Source organism: Podarcis pityusensis (assembly GCF_964106645.2).
Source record: "Podarcis pityusensis genome assembly, chromosome: 8".
NCBI lineage: Eukaryota > Metazoa > Chordata > Lepidosauria > Squamata > Lacertidae > Podarcis > Podarcis pityusensis.
In genome coordinates this window covers 85911814-85931116 of record NC_138033.1, presented here as the reverse complement: position 1 = coordinate 85931116, position 19303 = coordinate 85911814, and the positions used below count along the sequence as shown (strand labels likewise).

Here is a 19303-nt window from a genome sequence, read left to right as displayed (position 1 = left end):
TTCTGTGCACACGCCTGGCTCGTGTGTTCTGAGGAGAATTTGCAAAGGAAGACTTGATGTTAATTGGTTGTATAGCACAATCTGTGTTCATGATCCTTTACAAATTATGAAAAGGAAGGTCCCTGCTACAAGGTGGTTACAGCCTATGGCCCCCTCTGCCGTATACATTTAAAGCAGGGTCATATGTACCACTTTGAACTGTCATGGCTTCCCCCAAAGAATCATGGGAACTGTAATCTGTCCAGGGTGGTGAGGGCTTTTAGGAGACCCATATCCCACCCCCCAATGTCCAGAAGGTTTAACGATCAACCCCTCTTCCCAGAGAACTCAGGGAAGTGCATCTCTTGAGGTGAATAGGGGTCTCCTATCAACTCTCAGAACCCTTAACAAATGACAGTTCCCTTGATTCTTTGAGGAAAGCCATGGCTGTGGCCAAGTGGCATGAGGGTCAGGATCAAATCATACCATATCACTTCCCCACAAAGAAATCAGAATGAATGCTCACTAAAGATGGAAAGATGTCAGATTCTCAATTTACACAGGGAGCTAAGTGACTAAATGCACACACCCTTAAGCAAGAAGGAGTTTGAAAGTAAAATTTTGGGCCTACCAAAATGGAGCTCTTCTGCTGTTTTATTGATTCTTGTACACCACCCTGAAGATTTTGGTCAATAGGCAATCTAGAAATAAATAAAACTTTAGTCCAGACTTTTGAACATACTGTTTTTAAAAGTACCCCCTCCCTTATGTAGGATCACTTGTAATGACTTCTTTAAAGCAGTAGTTTATAACTGAATGACAGTTGTATGGGGCTCTTCCACATGACCTGTTTATTAAGTGTTCATCCTTATATATAGCCCAACGTGGTTATGTATAGTTATATGACGTGGCTGTTTATTGAGCAGCACTCAATAAACTTGGATTACTTGGATTTGTTTGCATGGAGGTTATATTCATCGCCCAGTTTCACCATCATCCCAGACGTTCTGGTGCATTTTCCTGTTACTTTTCATAACATAAAAGCATTGGGGAGTTGTTTCATTTTTGAGAGTGGACTTGTTGCACAGGGGCTCCAAATCCACTTTAATTGCACAGCCTAAATTGGCTGGTGTACAATTTAATTATACGTATCTGCAAATTAGTGACAGTCTGGAAGTGGCCATAAATCGTTAAATGGCACTAGTACCAGCAATGCAACAGACATTTCATTTTGTTTAACAAAAAGATGACTGCCTTGCATTGATTATTTGGTTATTACTATTGGCAACAACAACAACTATAGCAAATACTCTTAAAATACACTGTATGTTTTTGCAGTTTTATCCTGAATGCTGCCAAAAGTGAAAATTTCCCCAACAGCTGCCTTGCCTCTTAACAGAACTTAAGCATGCTGTTCCAAGAGACACTTACTGTGTGATTGCACACACAGATTGCAGACATCTATATTGTTGATGGCAACCAGCTCAGACCTCACACACTGAGCTTATCTGGTAGACTGAAATACAACAATAGGCTTGATTAGCTTACTCCCAAGGGGAGAGGGAGTGCCCTAGCTATGCCTGGCATTCTCTATGGCATTAACCCCTTCATGCATTAATAAGACATGTTGGTCATACCACATGTGTATCATTTATGCTGAGCACTAGTCATGTCTCATCTCCTTCATCTTTGTTTCAGGTGGATTAAGTTTGAAGAGAAGGTAGAAGAAGGAGGGGAGAGATGGAGCAAACCACACGTGTCAACCTTATCTTTGCATAGCCTCTTTGAGCTACGCACTTGCCTGCAGACGGGTACCGTGATGCTCGATCTAGATGGCTACTCCTTGCCGCAAATAATAGGTATGAACCTCAAACATGCAACTATAAGCACAATCCACTCAGAAGCTGCTGAGCAAATCAATGAGGCATTAGGAAGTTACTGCTGAGGTTCCTGCATAGCAGGAGGTTTGACTAGATGACCCTGGGTGCCTTCCAACTCTATGATTCTGTGATTCAGCCAATAATGAGGGGTGGTGTCAGAACCATCCTATTCTCACCGTGGCCAACCAGGTGCGCCAATGGGAATCCTGCAGGTGGGGCCTGAGAACAGTGGTCCTCTCCCCACTTGTCATTCCCAGCAGCTGATTTTCAGAGACATTCTGACTCAGACAGTGGAGCTAGAACATAATTGTGGCTATTATTATTTATTAAGCTTACTCGTCTCTATTTTTACAAAAGCAACTCAAAGTGACTCACAACAAGCAGTAGCTATTGATAGCTTTATCATCCATTTAATTTGTCTAATCCTCTTTTAAAGCTATCCAGGTTGGTGACCAATGCCATGACTAGTCCAGTGCTTCCCGAAGTGGGCAATACTTCCCCCTGGGGGTGCTGGGACAATCCAAGGGGCTAGTAGCCTGGGTGCAACTGGGGGGCACTGAATAAAAATACAGAGGGGGAGGAAGCATAAAGAAACAAGAGAAGAAAATTTTGAAAAACCGTTCATACATGTTTCATCTATTGTGTAATGACGCTTACCACCAGATCGGGTGCTGTTGCAGGATGGCAAAAAACGCCTCTCCTGGATCCATCGGTCCTGTTGGAGGCGTGGGGTTTGGCCAGGCTTGGGGGAACCCTTTTTGGCTTCCCTCAGGCCTGGGAAGTGGATTGCAGCTTGCCTGCCTATTTGGCCAATGGCAGGCGGATTGGACTGAGCCGGCAGGCTTCACTCCAGTCTGCCCCATGGGTTTTAATAAATAATTTTATAATTTCAAGCTTCAAGGTGCCTTATTTACAACAACATCTTTCTTTACTATGTTGTAGGACATAGGGAGAAACTAGAGATACATAAAAGAACACTAATTTATCACTTTGTTTGCTTAAAGGAGATTTCGAGGGGGGCACTGAGTATTTTATTTTTTCTGAAAAGAGGATTTTATTGTTTGCATGGCTGCAACCCTTTGTCCTCCGGAAGCAGCCATGGGCAGCAAACAACAAAGTAATAAAACAGTGCAATTAAAAATAAAACAAAAACTACTTTAAAAAATTTAAAATAACAAAGAATATACTTTTAAAAATTAAAACGTTAGGAACATCTAAGTTAAAAAAACAAACTCAAACCAGTCACATACTGTCACAGCTAATAATTTCTAGGTTGCTAGGCGTTTTTCAGTCATCAGATTTCTGGGTGAATGGGAATGTTTTTATATCCCTCCTGCATGTTAATAGTGAGGCGGGCAAGCACACCTCAACCAGGATACTCCACAGATGGGGAACCACCACTGCCGCAAATAAGTCCCTGTCACGGGTCAGTGGGTTAGTGAAATCACTATCAAAGTAGCAAAATCCTGAGTTATCAGCCTGTATTTCTAGGAACTGCGTGGTCAAATATCTTTACCAACCATACTAGCACTCAGGAATCCATTCTAAGTGTGACTGTGAAAGTACAAAAACACACACACATTTCTTAGTCTCTTGACATGCTGTTCATCCCAAATAGCTGATAGCTAGCTGAATGATAAGGGACGCAGGTGGTGCTGTGGGTTAAACCACAGAGCCTAGGGCTTCCTGATCAGAAGGTCGCCGGTTCAAATCCCCGCAATCCCCGTGAGCTCCTGTGGTTCGGTCCCAGCTCCTGCCAACCTAGCAGTTCGAAAGCACCTCAGAGTGCAAGTAGATAAATAGGTACTGCTCCAGCGGGAAGGTAAACGGCGTTTCCGTGCACTGCTCTGGTTCGCCAGAAGCGGCTTAGTCATGCTGGCAACATGACCCGGAAGCTGTATGCCTGCTCCCTCGGCCAATAAAGCGAGATGAGCGCCACAACCCCAGAGTCGGCCACAACTGGACCTAATGGTCAGGGGTCCCTTTACCTTTAGCTAGATGATAGATAGATAGATAGATAGATAGATAGATAGAGATGATAGATGATAGATGATAGATGATAGATAGAGATAGATGATAGATAGATAGATGATAGATAGATAGATAGATAGATAGATAGATAGATAGATAGATGATGATAGATGATGATAGATAGATAGATAGATAGACAGATAGATAGATAGATAGATAGATAGATAGATAGATAGATGATATAGATATAGATGGCTAGATGGATGGATAGAGCCTTATTTGGCACTAACGAGGCTTATGGCAGTGACTTTCCCCCTCCTCCTGCGGCATCAAGGATTGTCACCGTTAAGTGCACGACCTGGGGTGGGGTGGCCCTGCAGACCAGTAACATGTATGATGTCTCCCTCCCAGATGATGTCATTGAGAAGCAGATAGAAGACGGCCTGCTGAAACCAGAACTGCGCGAGAAAATAAGCTATGTGCTCCTGAGAAAACACCGTCATCAGACCAAGAAACCCATCCACCGATCCCTGGCAGATATTGGCAAATCCGTCTCAAACACAAGTGAGTGCAGGTTGCCCAGCTTGCCATTCTGCCCAGGCAAGGTGGAAGAGACACATTTGCAGTGGTAGTATAGACAGAGGTTCACCCTGGGTGCATTCCCACACATAGTTCTGTTGTTGTTGTTGCATTTGTATCCCACCTTTCCCCCCAAGGTGGCATACATGGTTCTCCTTTCTCCTCATTTAATCTCCACAGGTAAAGGTAAAGGACCCCAGGTTATGTCCATCCTATGAGGGAGGTTGGGCTGAGAGGAAGTAACTGGCCCAAGGTCACCCAGTGAGCCCCGTGGCCGAGTGGGGATTTGAACCCTGCCCTCCCAGGTTCGATTCTGACACTCTAACCACTGCTCCACACTGGCTGCTTCATATCCAGAATCATAATGTAGGCAATGTATAGAAACATGCCACAAATTAGGTAGAGTGAGGCAGCTGCCTCAGGTGGCAGATGCTGGGGGGTGGCCATGAGGTGTCAGAAGACAGAGATGTCCATGCCAAATGCCCAACCACCCTACGCTCCCTTAAGCAAGCCTGCTGCACTCGGGGGAGGACACTGCCCTGTCAATGGTGCCCGTCCAATCAGCTTTTTGGTCTATGGAATAGGGAGAGGTGCCATCTTGTCCTTCACCTCAGCCAGGAAAATGGTTTTCATGGAGTTGCATGCCCATCCGAAAACAGAGGCATTGAGGCAGTGATGAGCAATTTGTTTTGTTCATTATCTCAAAAAGAAAAATGCAAAGTGTAACCTTTCCAAGGTGTCAAGCTGATCCTCTCATTTCCAATCTTCTTTCTTCGTGTTTGCAGATCGTAGCCCTGTCCGGAGTCCAGCTGCAGGGGCCAGCTTTCATCGTTCGTCAGAAGATCTCAGAATGAGGCAGAGCGCAAGTTATGGGCGATTACGTGAGTTTCTTTCCAGTTCTTCCTGTCACAGAATGGCGGGAGAGAACTCAGCAGGCAGGGAACAAGTTACTGTGGCAACCCCATGTCCTGGCACTTGGAGGAAGGCCCTGGCATCCTTGTCCTGATACACTTCTGCACAGGTGCATGTCACTGTGGTACCAGGATAGCGGGATGATGGAGGAAAGCCATGATTTCTGGTGCTGAGCATGATACCAGGTGCAGTGAATTTCCTTCAATTAACCACACCTGTTGTGATGTTTGAAACACCTTTCACTTGGTCAGAATAACAGCAGCTGCTGGGGAACCACAAAAGAGGAGTCCACAGGCTAGTAAATTGCACAGGCTTATATGGAGGCATTTCCTTGACTGAGCTTTACTAGTACATAGAAATTAAGTCACGTAACTAGCAGAGGTTACAGTTAGATAACTAGGCCTTATCAGGCAGAGCAAAAGTAGTATCTCAGGTGCAGAGAGGAAGAGCAGGACCATAAAACTCATCAGCAAATTCCTTCACACATCTTCAAAGACCACTTGGCTCCTTTTCCTCTTTCTTTCAATATCCCCTCCCCACACTTTCTTTTTAATGCCTGTATATTGTAAGCTATCTATATATACATTTTCTGCCACATATGCAAATTGGTGGTAACAATGAATGTGTTGCAGAAAATGTGGTTGGAGGTCTTCTTGGGCTATGAAGGAATTGTATGAATATACTCAGCTCCCCAAATCTTCATTTGTAGCCTGCCCCGATTCTATCTAGTTTGAGAAACTATGTGGTGGTATACTCAGGGTTGGGTTGTAGCGGCTTCTCGGTGAAGAAATCACATCAAGGACAGACAACATAAAATCCTGGATCTCTAGACAGAATTTCCAGAATCTCAGCTCTCAATTTTTTAAAAAATAAATAAATGATATTTCATCATATATGGGTGCATAATGTGTTTACTCCTTTAGGCCATGCACAAAGCAGAAGCATGAACGACATCACAGATACACCAAGCACAGATCAGGTAAGAAATCCCAAACACTAAAATCTTTTCTTTTAGGTTTCCAACCCCCAGGACCAAATGTCAGCCACAAATGTAGTCATTGGCTTCCCAAAACGAGAACCAGTTGCAGTTTTCCTGCATGTGTGTTCTTTGTCACAATAAAACAAACTTGAAATTGTTTTCAGAACTTCTCATTGCTGTGCAGGATGTACCTCTTGTGAAGGATTCATTACAGTGGTCTTCACATGTCTTAAAATATGTGAATCCATTTGTTTCCAAAGTAGAGGTGTCTTGTTGTCCATGGTAAGGACCGGCTCCACCGTGCAGCAGCAGCAGCAGGGTCAAGTGGCCTGCTTTCAGCAGCATCAGAAGGATGGCAGGAGGAGGGAAAAGATTAAAGCAGGAACTGCTTTCTGAAAGGTGCAACAAAACAAGTTCGAATTTAAAGATGAATCTGTGAAATTTGCACTTTCTGAAATGCTGTGAAAACCAAAACGCAGTCATCCTTCAAAATTTGCAGTGCAATTCTCCAATCAATCGGTCTATTCATAAATGAATATATTAGGGGAATGTGTGCATGAAAGTTAAAATATTAGCAAAAATAATTTACAAAAATGCATCATATTAAGAAAATTGCTTGCAAAAATGCATAGTAGTCAAAACTGCCCAAAAAAAATTTTGGGGGATAAATGTGCACCAAAATGCTAGTGAATTTTCATGAAAAATTAAATAATAATAATAATAATAATAATAATAATCACAAGTTGCTGCAGAAATCTGGAGAACTTAATTTATGATTTGGAAAAATAGGAACTGAGAGAACCAGAATTGACCGATCCCCCCCCCATCCCTTTCCATCCTAATGGGGAGGGGGGATTTGGAGTCCCCTTTTGAGCAGCCATGTCCATTGCATTGGGAGTGGTGGCGGTGGCAGCTGGAGCATTCAGTAGGAAGGGCTAGTGACAGGAGTTCGTGAAAGGAATGGATGTTCTGAGGAATGTAAATTCAAATGACATTTCTTTCAGAAGCTACCTCCAACATTTCTCCGATGAAAATAGGGACGTCTTGTTCTATTATTATTATTATTATTATTATTATTATTATTATAATACCCAACCCTTCTGATTGGGTTCCTCCAGCCACTCTGGGCAGCTTCCAACATATATAAAAACATTTTAAAAAACTAAGCGTTAAAACACCTCCCTACACAGGACTGCCTTCACAAGTCTCGGAGGTTGGATGACTCCATACCCTCCAGCATTTCTCCAATGAAAATAGGGGTGTCCTAAGGAAAAGTGGGACATTCCAGGATCAAATCAGAAACCAGGACGGCTTCTGTAAATCATGGACATCCCTGGAAAATAGGGACACTTGGCCAGTTTATGATTCTGGCCTACACATATAGGTGATGCTCTGAGGGCTTTTCAATCAGTTAGGTCCCATCTGCAGTACATATTTAAAGCAATATCACAACGTTTTAAACAGTCAAGGCTTCCCCCCCAAGGGTTCTGGGAAGTGTTGACATAAACAACAATAGGGGCAGCATGAAAAAGCTTTGCCTGAGAATCATAGAATTTTAGAATTGGAAGGGACCACGAGGGTCATCTACTCCAACACCCTGCAATGCCGGATTATGTTTGCCCAACATGGGGCTTGAACCCACAACCATGAATTAAGAGTCTCATGTTCTACCAACTGAGCTATCCCACACAACTAATGCCAAATTCTGTCAAAGGCACTGGCACTGGTGGCAGGGGGCAGAATTGTGGCAGCCCTAGAAGTACTGCTTTGGGGTCACCTCCATAGTTCTCCATAGTAAGGAGTTGTTTTGATACAAAGGGAAGGGCTGTAGCAGAGCACCTGTTTTGCATGATGCAGAAGGTCCTAAATTCCGTCCATGGCATCTCTAGGTATGGCTGAGAGAGATCCATCAGAAATCCTGGAGAGCCTCTTCCAGTGAACTCCAGACGATTGATCTGACTTGGTATCTGGCAGCTTCTGAATGCAAGTTCATGTCTCCTGCTTGAAAAGTGGGTGTGGGGAGGGTTAACCTGAAGGCATGCAAAGTATTTTGCTCCCAAAAGAACACTGGTCTTAATCAGCCTAGTAGGGCCACTACAAAGGGACTTTTACATGAAGTTTTACATGAAGCTTAGAGGTTGCTCCTAACTCCTGCTCTCTGCTTATTCCAAAAGCTTTGTTGGCTTTTTTTCCATTATGGATTTAAAAGATTAGTAAAAAGGGGGGTGGCAGCAGTGGGTAGGAGGGAGAGCTTTCTGCCTTACTCACATGCCTCTCCTCATGCCAGCATATAGATTATAATAAACCTCAGCCTGAAGTTTATTGAGCCTTTCTCGGTTAATAATAATGAAACAGCCAGAAAAGGACAAGAAGAGTCTTGGGCATGGATCTGTTAAATGAGGTTTCTATCCTCCACTACATCCATATCTCACTCTTCTGCCTCAATGGCTTCAATGTTTGCAAAGAAGAAAGAATTCCACAAAGGTGTTTTATCAAAAGCTGAATTCTCCTTCCTACAGAAGTAATAAGATCAAAGAAGTGCTCTCCTTCTTTGTATCTCAGCACCCTTCATTGGGGGGGGGGGGGGAATTCCTGGATCCCAAGATCCAAGTTGGGAGCAAGATCCAAGCTGGGAGAGAACCCCAGTGGAGCTTTAAAATCACAAAATATGCATCCAAGTGTGGAAATCTAGGCTGTTAGACCTTTAAAATATGCTCCTTCAAGTTCCTACCAAAGTTTCCCTGTTTCCCCAGCATATGAAAAAGATCACATGTATGGTAAATTTAAAATGGTTTACTTACTAACTCTCCAAAGGTCAGGTTTATGTGCTTTTCCATACAGCATTCAGAAAAAGTTGCACAGGCAGTAAAACTTAGCTTGCTTAGAAAGTGGTAAAAGTTCTTAAACAATTGGTATAGGAACTCAAGAGAGGCTGGTTAAAGCCATGTAGCTAGCAGGAGCAGCTCAGAACTCCTCACACACCAAAGTTCACATGTATACTGTGAGAACAAAGGCTTGATTACCTAGTTCCTCCCAAGATAAGGGGAAGTGGACATAGCTAAGCCTGGCAGGACAGCTTACTCTATGGTATTAACCCCTTCAGGCATTAATTAGACTTAAGCATGTTGGTTATATGATGCTGCTTATCCCACAAATTTTATGTTTACTTCTGGGATATGTGATCAAGATGATGAACTTAGCATAGCATTGCGGTTTAGAGTACGAGCTATGAGAACTTGTAAGACACTGAATCATGTTACTCAGCTATGAGCTCACTTAGTAGCCCTACTTAAGATGCCAGTTCTCACTTATCACATCTGACCTCCTGACTGTGAGTTGCTGCTGCTTACAGGGAAGGAGAAGAGGAAGTGGGAGATGGCTGGGAGGCTGGCACCATCAGAGTCAATCCAGCACTCCTGCCAATGCCTTTGCACTTCCTCCTCTTGTTCTTAGTAAGCAGCAGTGACTCATCTGTTTGAATGGATGTCCCCAACACACCACCCGCTGCTGGCTGGAAGAGACCCTTGTCTGGAATCCTGGTGAGCTGCTGTCAGTCAGTGTTGGCAGTGCTGAGTTAGATGGATCAATATAAGGCCGTTTCCTTGTTCCTAAAACATGAATATACTGTGATGTTCTGTGGTGGGCATATGGGGAGGACTTAGCAAGGGAAGTGGTGGGTGCTTATACTGTCAAGTTCTGGCACTCTGGATTAATTTCATACTCTTCAGGCACAGTCCACAGGGATGTTCTACCACTGAAGCCCCACTGGATTTAATGACAGCACAGTAGAACTTCCCAATGAACCACTAAAATTGATTTAAGTCTGCCTATACAGTGGTGCCCCGCAAGACGAATGCCTCGCAAGACGGAAAACCCGCTAGACGAAAGGGTTTTCCGTTTTTCGATGCGCTTCGCAGGACGAATTTCCCTATGGGCTTGCTTCGCAAGACGAAAATGTCTTGCGAGTCTTGAGATTTTTTTTCGCTCCCCCCCCCTTTTTCTAAGCTGCTAAGACGCTAATAGCCTTTTAGCAGCTAAGCCGCTAAGCCTTTAATAGCCGCTAAACCGCTAATAGCGCTAATCCGCTAAGCCGCTAATAGGGTTGCTTCGCAAGACGAAAAAACTGCTAGACGAAGAGACTCACGGAACGGATTAATTTCATCTTGCGAGGCACCACTGTACCAATATGGCAGCCTCCAGAATTTTGAACTACAACTCCCATCAGCCCTAGCCAGTACAGCTGTGCTCCCCTAAGCACCCACATCTTATGATTTTGCTGGCTGGGGCTGATGGGAGTTGTAGTCAGGTCAGGCCAATTTAGGATAATTATTGCAATGACACTACAGCCACACGGTCTACCTTCAGTAAGGATGGATCTGTCAGTGTCACTGTTCTGTTTCCCAGTTTTCCAATCTTAAATTCAGTTCTCCACATTTTGCAGCAATTTGTGAATTTATTTATTTTTAAACACTCATGACAATTGATCAGCATTTTACTGCAAATGTCTTCTAATAAACAGTTTCATATGCAGTTTTGACTAAAATATGCATTTTTGCAAGCAATTTTCCTAATATAACGCATTTTTGTATGTTATTTTCACGATATCCATGTTTGTGCATACTTTCCCATAATATGTGCATTTGTCTCTGTTAAATATGATTTCATTTGACAATATTTATAGTTTCTTTTTTGTTTTCCTTTAAAAAAAATATTTTTATTAACAATTTTAACAATAAGAACAACAAACAGAAACTGTAAACACCAAAACTGGATTTCCCATAGTAGTAACATAGTACATACACAGTAACCAATTTGGTGTTAAGCCAATTTAACATGCAAAATCAAAATATGTGCATTTTTGTAAACATTTTTTGGTTGGAGAACTGAATTGCACAGTTTTGATAAGTGTGAATTTCAAATGACAGCTGTTTTTCAGTTTACACATTGTTTCAGAAGGTGTGGATTTGATAGGTTCAGCTTTAAATTCATGCTGAATCAAATTTCTTCTCCATCCCCAACATTCGGTAAAACTACCAAGAATCAAAACTAAGATGGCTGGAACCCAGTCTCCAGCAACATTAAATAAGTACAAAGCTAGGCTTTCAAGAGGTACAGCTACCAAACAGATTAAAATTAAGTAAATTGGCATAATGGCTAATAAATAAAAATACTCTCAATAGAGGATGTACTAACCACATCACTGAGCGACTTTAGCATTTGTTGAGGGCAGCATTTACTGCTGTAGAATCTGAGGGGTGAATAATATGGAACTGGGTAAACCTGGAGGTAGCCGCCTACCTCTGCCAGTTACCCAGTCCCAGCTGGGGGGGGGGGCGTAGCCAGGAGAGAGTTGGCCAGGTAAGGGGAGAGATCGACGAGCCCACACAACAGTGGGCGAAACTTACCTGGGAGTTCTCAGTCGGCTTCAGAGCTTCTCCCACCCTGCCCTCCCTCAGTTAAGCCTTCTTTTGCAGGTTGACCTCTTCTCCACAGGTGCGCAGGCGCTGCTACGTTACGGTTGCTGTTGAAGGGCCAGAAATGAATTTTCCTGCATTGACAGGTTTTGCCTTCCCCATAGCAAAACCTCACAACTTTGGCGGTTTCAGGCCTTGGGCAGAATCCTTTAGTCTATCTTCCCTAAATTGGGGATGGCGGTGATCTCAGAGTTCCCCATTAAAGGGGTTGTTTTGAGGGGAGGCATTGGCCATACGCTGTTAAGTTGTCATGAGGGGTGGGCTCTCTGCTTGAACAGACGTTCTCCAGAGCCAACCCAATCCCCACACATTCTGAATAACCCTGATGTTCCCCAGATCCCTGGCCGGGGACTGGGAGGGATAAACGCCCAATGCCTGAGCTAAGGTCCCCCTACATCTGAAGTTTTAATTAAGTGGCCAAATTTTAATCCCATAACACGTTGCCTTGAGTCATTATTCCACGCATGTGTCGCCCAGGGTCAGGGGGGTCTCCGCCTGTCCACTCAAATGGAAATTACCACAGATCCAACTGCAGCCACATTGTGAGTGTTAAGAGTCCCAGGCAGATTCTAAGTGACGTGTTTCCCCAGCTGGCAAGGAGTTTGCTCTTGCTTTGACTCAGGCAGAAAGAGACAAACCGAAAGAAGGGCATCACTGATTGTTATGTACTGATGTTCTCACCCTGGGCCAGCAGGGAGATACTGTAGATAGTTATGCAAATGAAGGATCGAAAGTGACATTCAGTGAATGGATAGTTTGTATGCAAATGAAGGATCGAAAAGTGACGTTCTGTGATTGGCTAGTTTTAGAAAGTTGCAACAGTTACAATTGTTCTGGAGCTCTATATAAGCAGGCTGCCTGAGCTCCTCAGTTAGTTCTGTTCCAGCTTACAAATAAAGAGCTGCTTTGGAAGAATCGCTGTGTCGTCTAATATGTTCGCCCACAACTTAACACTGATCTTTAGAGAAATGCTTTTGTTTTTCTCCCAGCTCAAAAACAAATTCATTAAGAAGATCCCCAAAGATGCTGAGGCCTCCAATGTCCTTGTGGGAGAAGTGGACTTCCTGGACAAGCCGTTTGTAGCGTTTGTCCGGCTCATTCAGTCGACCATGCTGGGTGGAGTGACAGAAGTGCCTGTCCCAACGAGGTAGGTAGATGATTAAAAGGAGGATTGTGGCCCTGCCCCCGCCCAGCCCTACAAAAAATCAAAGGCTGGGGGAGAGGGTGGCTGAAAGCAAGGCCTTCAGAAGGAACGCCTTCTGCCCCTGAATATGTCTGCCATTTGGACACCATCCCATGAAAGTACACCCTTTTGCTGGGATTCGTTTTGATGAGCATTCTCAACTCTGCTTCCATTTTTCTTAATTTTATTTTGCTACATGTATATTTATCTCCGCTTTCTGTCATCACTGCACCCAAAGCAGCAAATACACAGTTTGCAGGCAGCCATCCAACTGTACACTGACCAAGCCCAGACCTGCCAAATATTTGCATTTAGCAGAAAAACGACCCATCAGGAGCTACTGGTTTTATTTCCCAAAACTATAGGCACAGATAATTTTTTCTGTGCTATTGAATTAAATCTCAGGTAATTGATGCAGCTACAAGCAATCGTAATTTCTGCATGATGTGACTGTAACTGGCCCATTGTATGTACAAAACATCAAGGTAATGTTTCTAAGTACATCTAGACAGCAATAGTGAAATTAGCAGGCATTATAGTCCCATTTTGGCAGAGCAAATCTGTCTGAACAATACAACTTGCATGTTAACTATTGAAAGGAAAATAACACCCAAGGAGTTCAAGATGTTTTAATTCATTAGGAGAAGTCTGGGATAGAAGCCTCAAAAGGGAGCAATAGATAGAAACTGTTTTGCCTAGTACAGCCTTCCCTGATTTGGTGCCCTCCAATTCTCATCAGCCGCAGCTGATCAGCCCCAGTCCTAAACAGCATGTTGGGAGACACTGAAGTAGCCTAACTGTCATTTAAGCTGGGAGCAGCACAGTGAGATGGCTTGCGTATCATCATTCATGCTTCATGAGTTTGCTTCTTTTCCCCCTCTTTAAACCAGATTCCTCTTTATCCTCCTGGGTCCCACTGGAAAGGCAAAATCCTACAATGAAATTGGCAGAGCCATCGCCACCCTCATGGTAGATGATGTAAGTGCGTTTTCAATGTCTTCGTAGATGCCTCCCCTACATGGGCAGAGCCAAGGGGGGCAGCTGCCCCCTCATCAAGTAAATCAATAAAAATACTTAACTAACTGAGGTTCTGCCCCCCTAGAAAGAAACATTAAGCCTGCCCCCGTAACAAAATCCTGGCTACACCCATGCTGCTCTGATATTTTATTGAGGATGTCATGCAATGGCATAACCCGGGGTCAGCATTACAAAAGGCATATTCTGTACCTTGTGCAGAAAGGTGGTAAACACGTAGCCAACTCTGCAATGGAACTGAACCAAAGGGTTCAACTAAGTCAGTGAAGGATTTCTGCTTGCATGACACCTCCCTCCTCCAGTGCCCTTCCCAGATCTGCTCCAGAAGGTTGGGGGGGAACCCCAGCACAGATCTGGAGAGCACACAGGTAGAGGGGGGGAGAGTTCCCTTACGCAAGTGGAGACTGGTTAACACATAAGAAATGAGGCTCAGTGTTATGTACTGAAGTTCTCACCCTGGTCCAGCAGGGGGATACTGTAGATAGTTTTTACTCAGGTCCGCATATGCAAATAAGGGATCGAAAGTGACGTTCAGTGATTGGATAGTTACAGAAAGTTGTTACAGTTATGTGGTACTGGAGCTCTATATGAGCAGGCTGGCTGAACCCTTCAGTTCAGTTCTGTTCTGGCCTGTGAATAAACAAGAGCTGTTTGAAGAATTGCTGTGTCGTCTGATATGTTCACCCACAACTTAACACTCTCCATTGTATTCCACTGCATTTTCTCGGGTAGTGACTTGTCCAGATAATTCCTGTTTTCACTTTTACTTCCAGCTGTTCAGCGATGTCGCCTACAAAGCTAGAGACAGAGATGACCTGATAGCTGGAATAGATGAGTTTCTGGACGAGGTCATCGTTCTGCCACCTGGAGAGTGGGACCCAAACATTAGAATAGAGCCACCCAAGAAAGTGCCATCTGCCGAGAAGAGGTAAAGGGAGGACTCTTTTCAGCAGAAGAACCTCAGAGGAACAAAGGCTTGCAGGCTGGGCTAAGCGGTGTTGCGCTTCAGGCACCAGGTTTCCTAACACTTTGCTATTTCTCTCTTCCACCAGAAAATCTGTGTTTTCCCTGAGTGAGGCTGGACAAATGAATGGCACGGCCGGAGGAGCCGGAGGCGGAGGGGGCGGAGGGGGCGGTGGTGGGGGAGGCAGTGAAGATGACGAGATGCCAGCTGTGCATGAGATTGGGGAGGAGCTTATCTGGACTGGAAGGTAAGCAAAACATTCTGGACTCCGTGAGCAGAAAGAGAATCTGTTTAGGGACTGAGGGAAAGCGCTAAACACAATCATAAAGCTGGAGATATTTTCACCCGTGGTACAGAGCTCCTGAGATCATGGACCAAACTAGATAATGTGGCAGCAAATATATGTATTTAAACCCAGACCTACTGCAAATGTGTAGAACAGGGTGTTTCCCCCCCCCCCAAAAAAAATAATAATAGTCCTTTCTGCAATCTGCCATCTAAGCTGGGCTCTCAACTCTTAGTCCCTAGCCAGGTTCACCTCCATCATCACAGCCTAACCAGAGTAGGAGCCTTCAGGAGCAGGCTGCCCTCCAACCCCCTGCTTTCTATATGATTGGGCTTCAGCTGGAGGCCCAGCTGCACCCGTGTCTGGACAGGGATAGCCTAACTTCTGTTGTCTGTGCTCTGGTAACCTCAAGGTTAGATTATTGCAATGCGTTCTACATGAGGCTGCTTCTGAAGATGGTTCAGAAACTTCATCTAGGTTGCTGACTGGGACAAGACGGTTTGAATATATTACACCAGTCCTGGCCTGACAGCACTGGCTGCCAAATACATTTTGGGCCCAATTCAAAGTGCTGGCTTTGACTTATAAAACCTCAAACAGCTCAAGACCACAATACCTCAAGGACCACCTCTCTCCATAAGGGCTACTTGTTTGTTTTTGTTTTTTAAGTATTTTGTGTTCTCATTTTGTACTTTTATGTTGTGAACCACTCTGTGATGATGACGATGATAGATAGATAGATGATAGATGATGATAGATAGATAGATAGATGATAGATAGATGATAGATAGATAGATGATAGATAGATAGATGATATATATATATATATAGATAGATAGATAGATAGATAGATAGATAGATGATAGATAGATAGATAGATGATAGATAGATAGATATAGATAGATAGATAGATGATAGATAGATGATAGATGATAGATGATAGATGATTGATAGAGATAGATAGATAGATAGATAGATAGATAGATAGATAGATGATAGATAGATAGATAGATAGATAGAGGTTTAAATGTATGAACTCACTGCCATCCAGTAGCGGCTGGTGGGGTGGTGGTGCGGCAAGGGTTGTGTGACGGTGTGGAGCTATTTGGTACCAAGAGGGGGAAAGGCAAGAGAATAGGAAGCTCAACCCAAGCGCAGTGGCGGGAGCTTCAGATTGGTTGCCTGGCCTGTGCCTCTCTGGTACAAGCAGCGAATCACAGCATTGGGAAGCCAGGTCATCATTCGTGCCCCACCAACCACTCCTGTAGCTATTATGTCTAGTCAGGCCTTGTGTTGCTCCAGAAAACACCTTATGTTTCAATGCTGCATAACCTACACTCAAAAATTCTAACAGCCATGTGAAGCTAGCCTCTTGTTCTTTTGCATCACCTGGGATTTGTGTACGTGGGAGAAGCATGCAAAAGGCAAACTGCCCTGCTGATGGAGAACGAGCACAGCAGGACTCCCAGGGGATGGGTAGGGATCATGATAGAGGGCATTCCAACAGGGGGAATGTTATGTTAGTTTTCCTGATTATAATGCTAGCTTTTCCATTTTCTAATATTCCTTTCACACTGCAGTACCTGTTGTGTTTTATACCTGTAGCTTTTGGACCGATGTACTGACAAGTTGCACTAAATTCCCCCCTGAAAACTGTATGGCAGGATACCACCCCAAATTTCATCACTTTACTCCCTCGATTTTCAGAGTTAATGGAGTTATAAACAGCTTTGTTTTTGTTTTGTTTTTTCTGGAAGCAATTAACATGAAAAAGAGCACTAAACTTCCACAGTATTCTGCTAGATTTCTGGAAATGGCTTTTACGTCGTGTGAAAGCTCAAATATAATGTGGAAATTAACCGTTGGGGAAACAGAATGAACTGTTGTGTGAAGGCAGTCACAGTGTTGTGCTGGCTAGTGTCTTCCCCCTATGGCCAGCAGTAGTAGAATACACAGGGCAACACCGAAAATCTAGCCAGAGTTATTTGATTTGCAGAATATGTTCTAGTCACAGAAGTTGACTTTTGTGGAAACGTATTTTTTAAAAAAATTATTTATTGTTTATTTATTTATTCAGTTGTTATTAGTAGTAGTAGTAGTAGTAGTAGTAGTAGTATTTGTAGCCCACTTTTCCTCCAAGGAGCTCAAGGTGGCGTATATTGTTTTCCCCTTCCTTATCAAATCCCCACAACACCCCTGTGAGGTAGGCTAGGCTGAGAGGGCGTGACTGGCCCAAGGTCGCACCCAGTGAGCTTCATGGCTGAGGGGGGATTCCAACCCCGCTCTCCCTCAGTGGCTCTTGTGTGCTTTCCTCTGGTGCAGAGTGCGCCCAGCTTCTCCTGTTCCCTTTCCAGGTTCTGTGGTGGCCTATTTTTGGATATCAAGAGGAAGCTGCCCTGGTTTCCCAGTGACTTCTATGAGGGCTTTCACATCCAGTCCATCTCTGCCATCCTTTTCATCTACCTTGGCTGCATCACAAATGCCATCACGTTTGGCGGGCTGCTGGGGGATGCGACAGAAAACTACCAGGCAAGTCTGGGCCAAAACGGAGGCTTCAGGAACAGGCAGTGCTCCCTAGGAATGGGCAGATAAGCCGATTCATGGTCCAGGCTAGTTATGAATGTGTTTGTTCTTAGAAACCATTCCATCCTGTACGAAAATACATAAACAAATGCTTAAATGCATATTTGTGGGACCGAAGCTGTCCATATTTAGGTGGGTGTGCTTCTGAGTGCACCTGGGCTCATCTTCCATCTCCAAATGTGGGCATGTAGAACAAAGCATTGCAGGTGAGTGAAGAACCATCAGCACAGACATGAGTCTGCATGCTGCCCGTGGTCCCAGAGCCCCACCCTGTTATCCGCAGGTACCTGGAACCCAGGCACTCTTGAACATGTGGCAATGATTGTTGTGATGTTGTTTTGCACCCAAAGAGTGTCATTTTTGACAGCACTTAAAATGGCACCTATTGACGTTTAGCTGTTTTCCTCCCACCAGGGAGTCATGGAGAGCTTTCTTGGCACAGCAATGGCAGGGGCCGTGTTCTGCTTCTTTGCTGGGCAGCCCCTCATTATCCTGAGCAGCACAGGGCCCATCCTGATCTTTGAAAAACTTCTCTACGATTTCAGCAAGTAAGTGGAATCATTCCTAACAGGATTAATTTACAGAAGTAAGCTTGCTTCGTTCTATTGCATTTGGCTAACCCTACTCTGGAGTTTAGGATTGTTCGATTCTGTTCTGCTGCTAATTTATGTTTTAACTGTCATTTTGTTTTAAGTGCTGTGTTTTGATTTGTGTTGGAAATGACTGCAGTGAAAAGGGCTCTGCAAAATGTATGAATAAACAAGGGTTGCATCCAACATGACAGATGCAGAGTTTCACTCCCTGGGCACTCTCAAAATCTGCTCCAGATGTTCATCGAACTCCCTCAGGGTGTTTGTGGGATAACCAGCCTCATATATCCAACATGCTTCAGTCTAATTAATGCACGAAGGGTTTGATACCATAGAGTAAGCCTTTGTTCTCCCCCAGTCCACCTAAGAAGCTCAGCATGTGAAGAGGTCTGAGCTGTTGCACAGTTTTCACAAGCCTCTCTTGACTTCCTGTATAGATAGTTTAGGGACTTTTACCACTTTGTAAATAAGTTTTCCTGTGCATCTCTTCTGACTGATGTATGGAAAAGCACATAAACCTGACCATTGGAGAGTTTGTAAGTAAAACAATTTTTAACTTCCCAACTGTGTACTGGGCAGAGAGGGAAAGAAATAAACCTTTTAAGAAAACATTTTGAAAGAAACTTTTTAAGGGGACATTTTGGAACTCACTTGGAGGGGCACATATTTTAAAGGTCTAACAGCCTATATTTCTGCATTTTGCTTTGCTGCAGATTTTGTGATTTTATTAAATCTCTGCTGGGGTTGCCTCACCAAAGAGTACTGCCCCAGACTTGGGTCTTGTCATGCAGGAATTCTCCTTTCTATATGTTTCTTTGCATCAGCAGTTGAGGGGGCTGCAGAGAGGAAGGAAGGCTCCATTGTACCAGTGGGAGCCTCCTGGGCTAG

At 44.0% G+C, this 19303-nt stretch overlaps 1 protein-coding gene and 1 long non-coding RNA gene across 5 annotated transcripts in view; one reads left to right on the top strand and one right to left on the bottom strand.

The window, feature by feature from the left end:
* Positions 1-19303, top strand: part of SLC4A5 (solute carrier family 4 member 5) — an 86189-nt gene that overhangs the window by 37565 nt on the left and 29321 nt on the right. For all 3 annotated transcript variants that reach the window (XM_081017315.1, XM_081017317.1, XM_081017316.1), the window contains 10 exons: positions 1678-1838; positions 4242-4394; positions 5195-5290; positions 6245-6300; positions 12764-12921; positions 13848-13935; positions 14766-14920; positions 15045-15203; positions 17597-17771; positions 18240-18373. In XM_081017315.1, coding sequence (XP_080873441.1) covers positions 1678-1838; positions 4242-4394; positions 5195-5290; positions 6245-6300; positions 12764-12921; positions 13848-13935; positions 14766-14920; positions 15045-15203; positions 17597-17771; positions 18240-18373 — 1335 coding nt within the window. The remainder of the gene's footprint in view (positions 1-1677; positions 1839-4241; positions 4395-5194; positions 5291-6244; positions 6301-12763; positions 12922-13847; positions 13936-14765; positions 14921-15044; positions 15204-17596; positions 17772-18239; positions 18374-19303) is intronic.
* Positions 6331-9241, bottom strand: LOC308483594. Of its 2 annotated transcripts, none has more exons than XR_013989714.1 (3): positions 9102-9241; positions 8140-8301; positions 6331-6692 (listed from the first exon to the last, which is right to left on the bottom strand). It is a non-coding gene; the product is annotated as an uncharacterized lncRNA (long non-coding RNA). The 2 variants fall into 2 exon arrangements; XR_013989715.1 differs by having other exon boundaries at positions 8140-8298.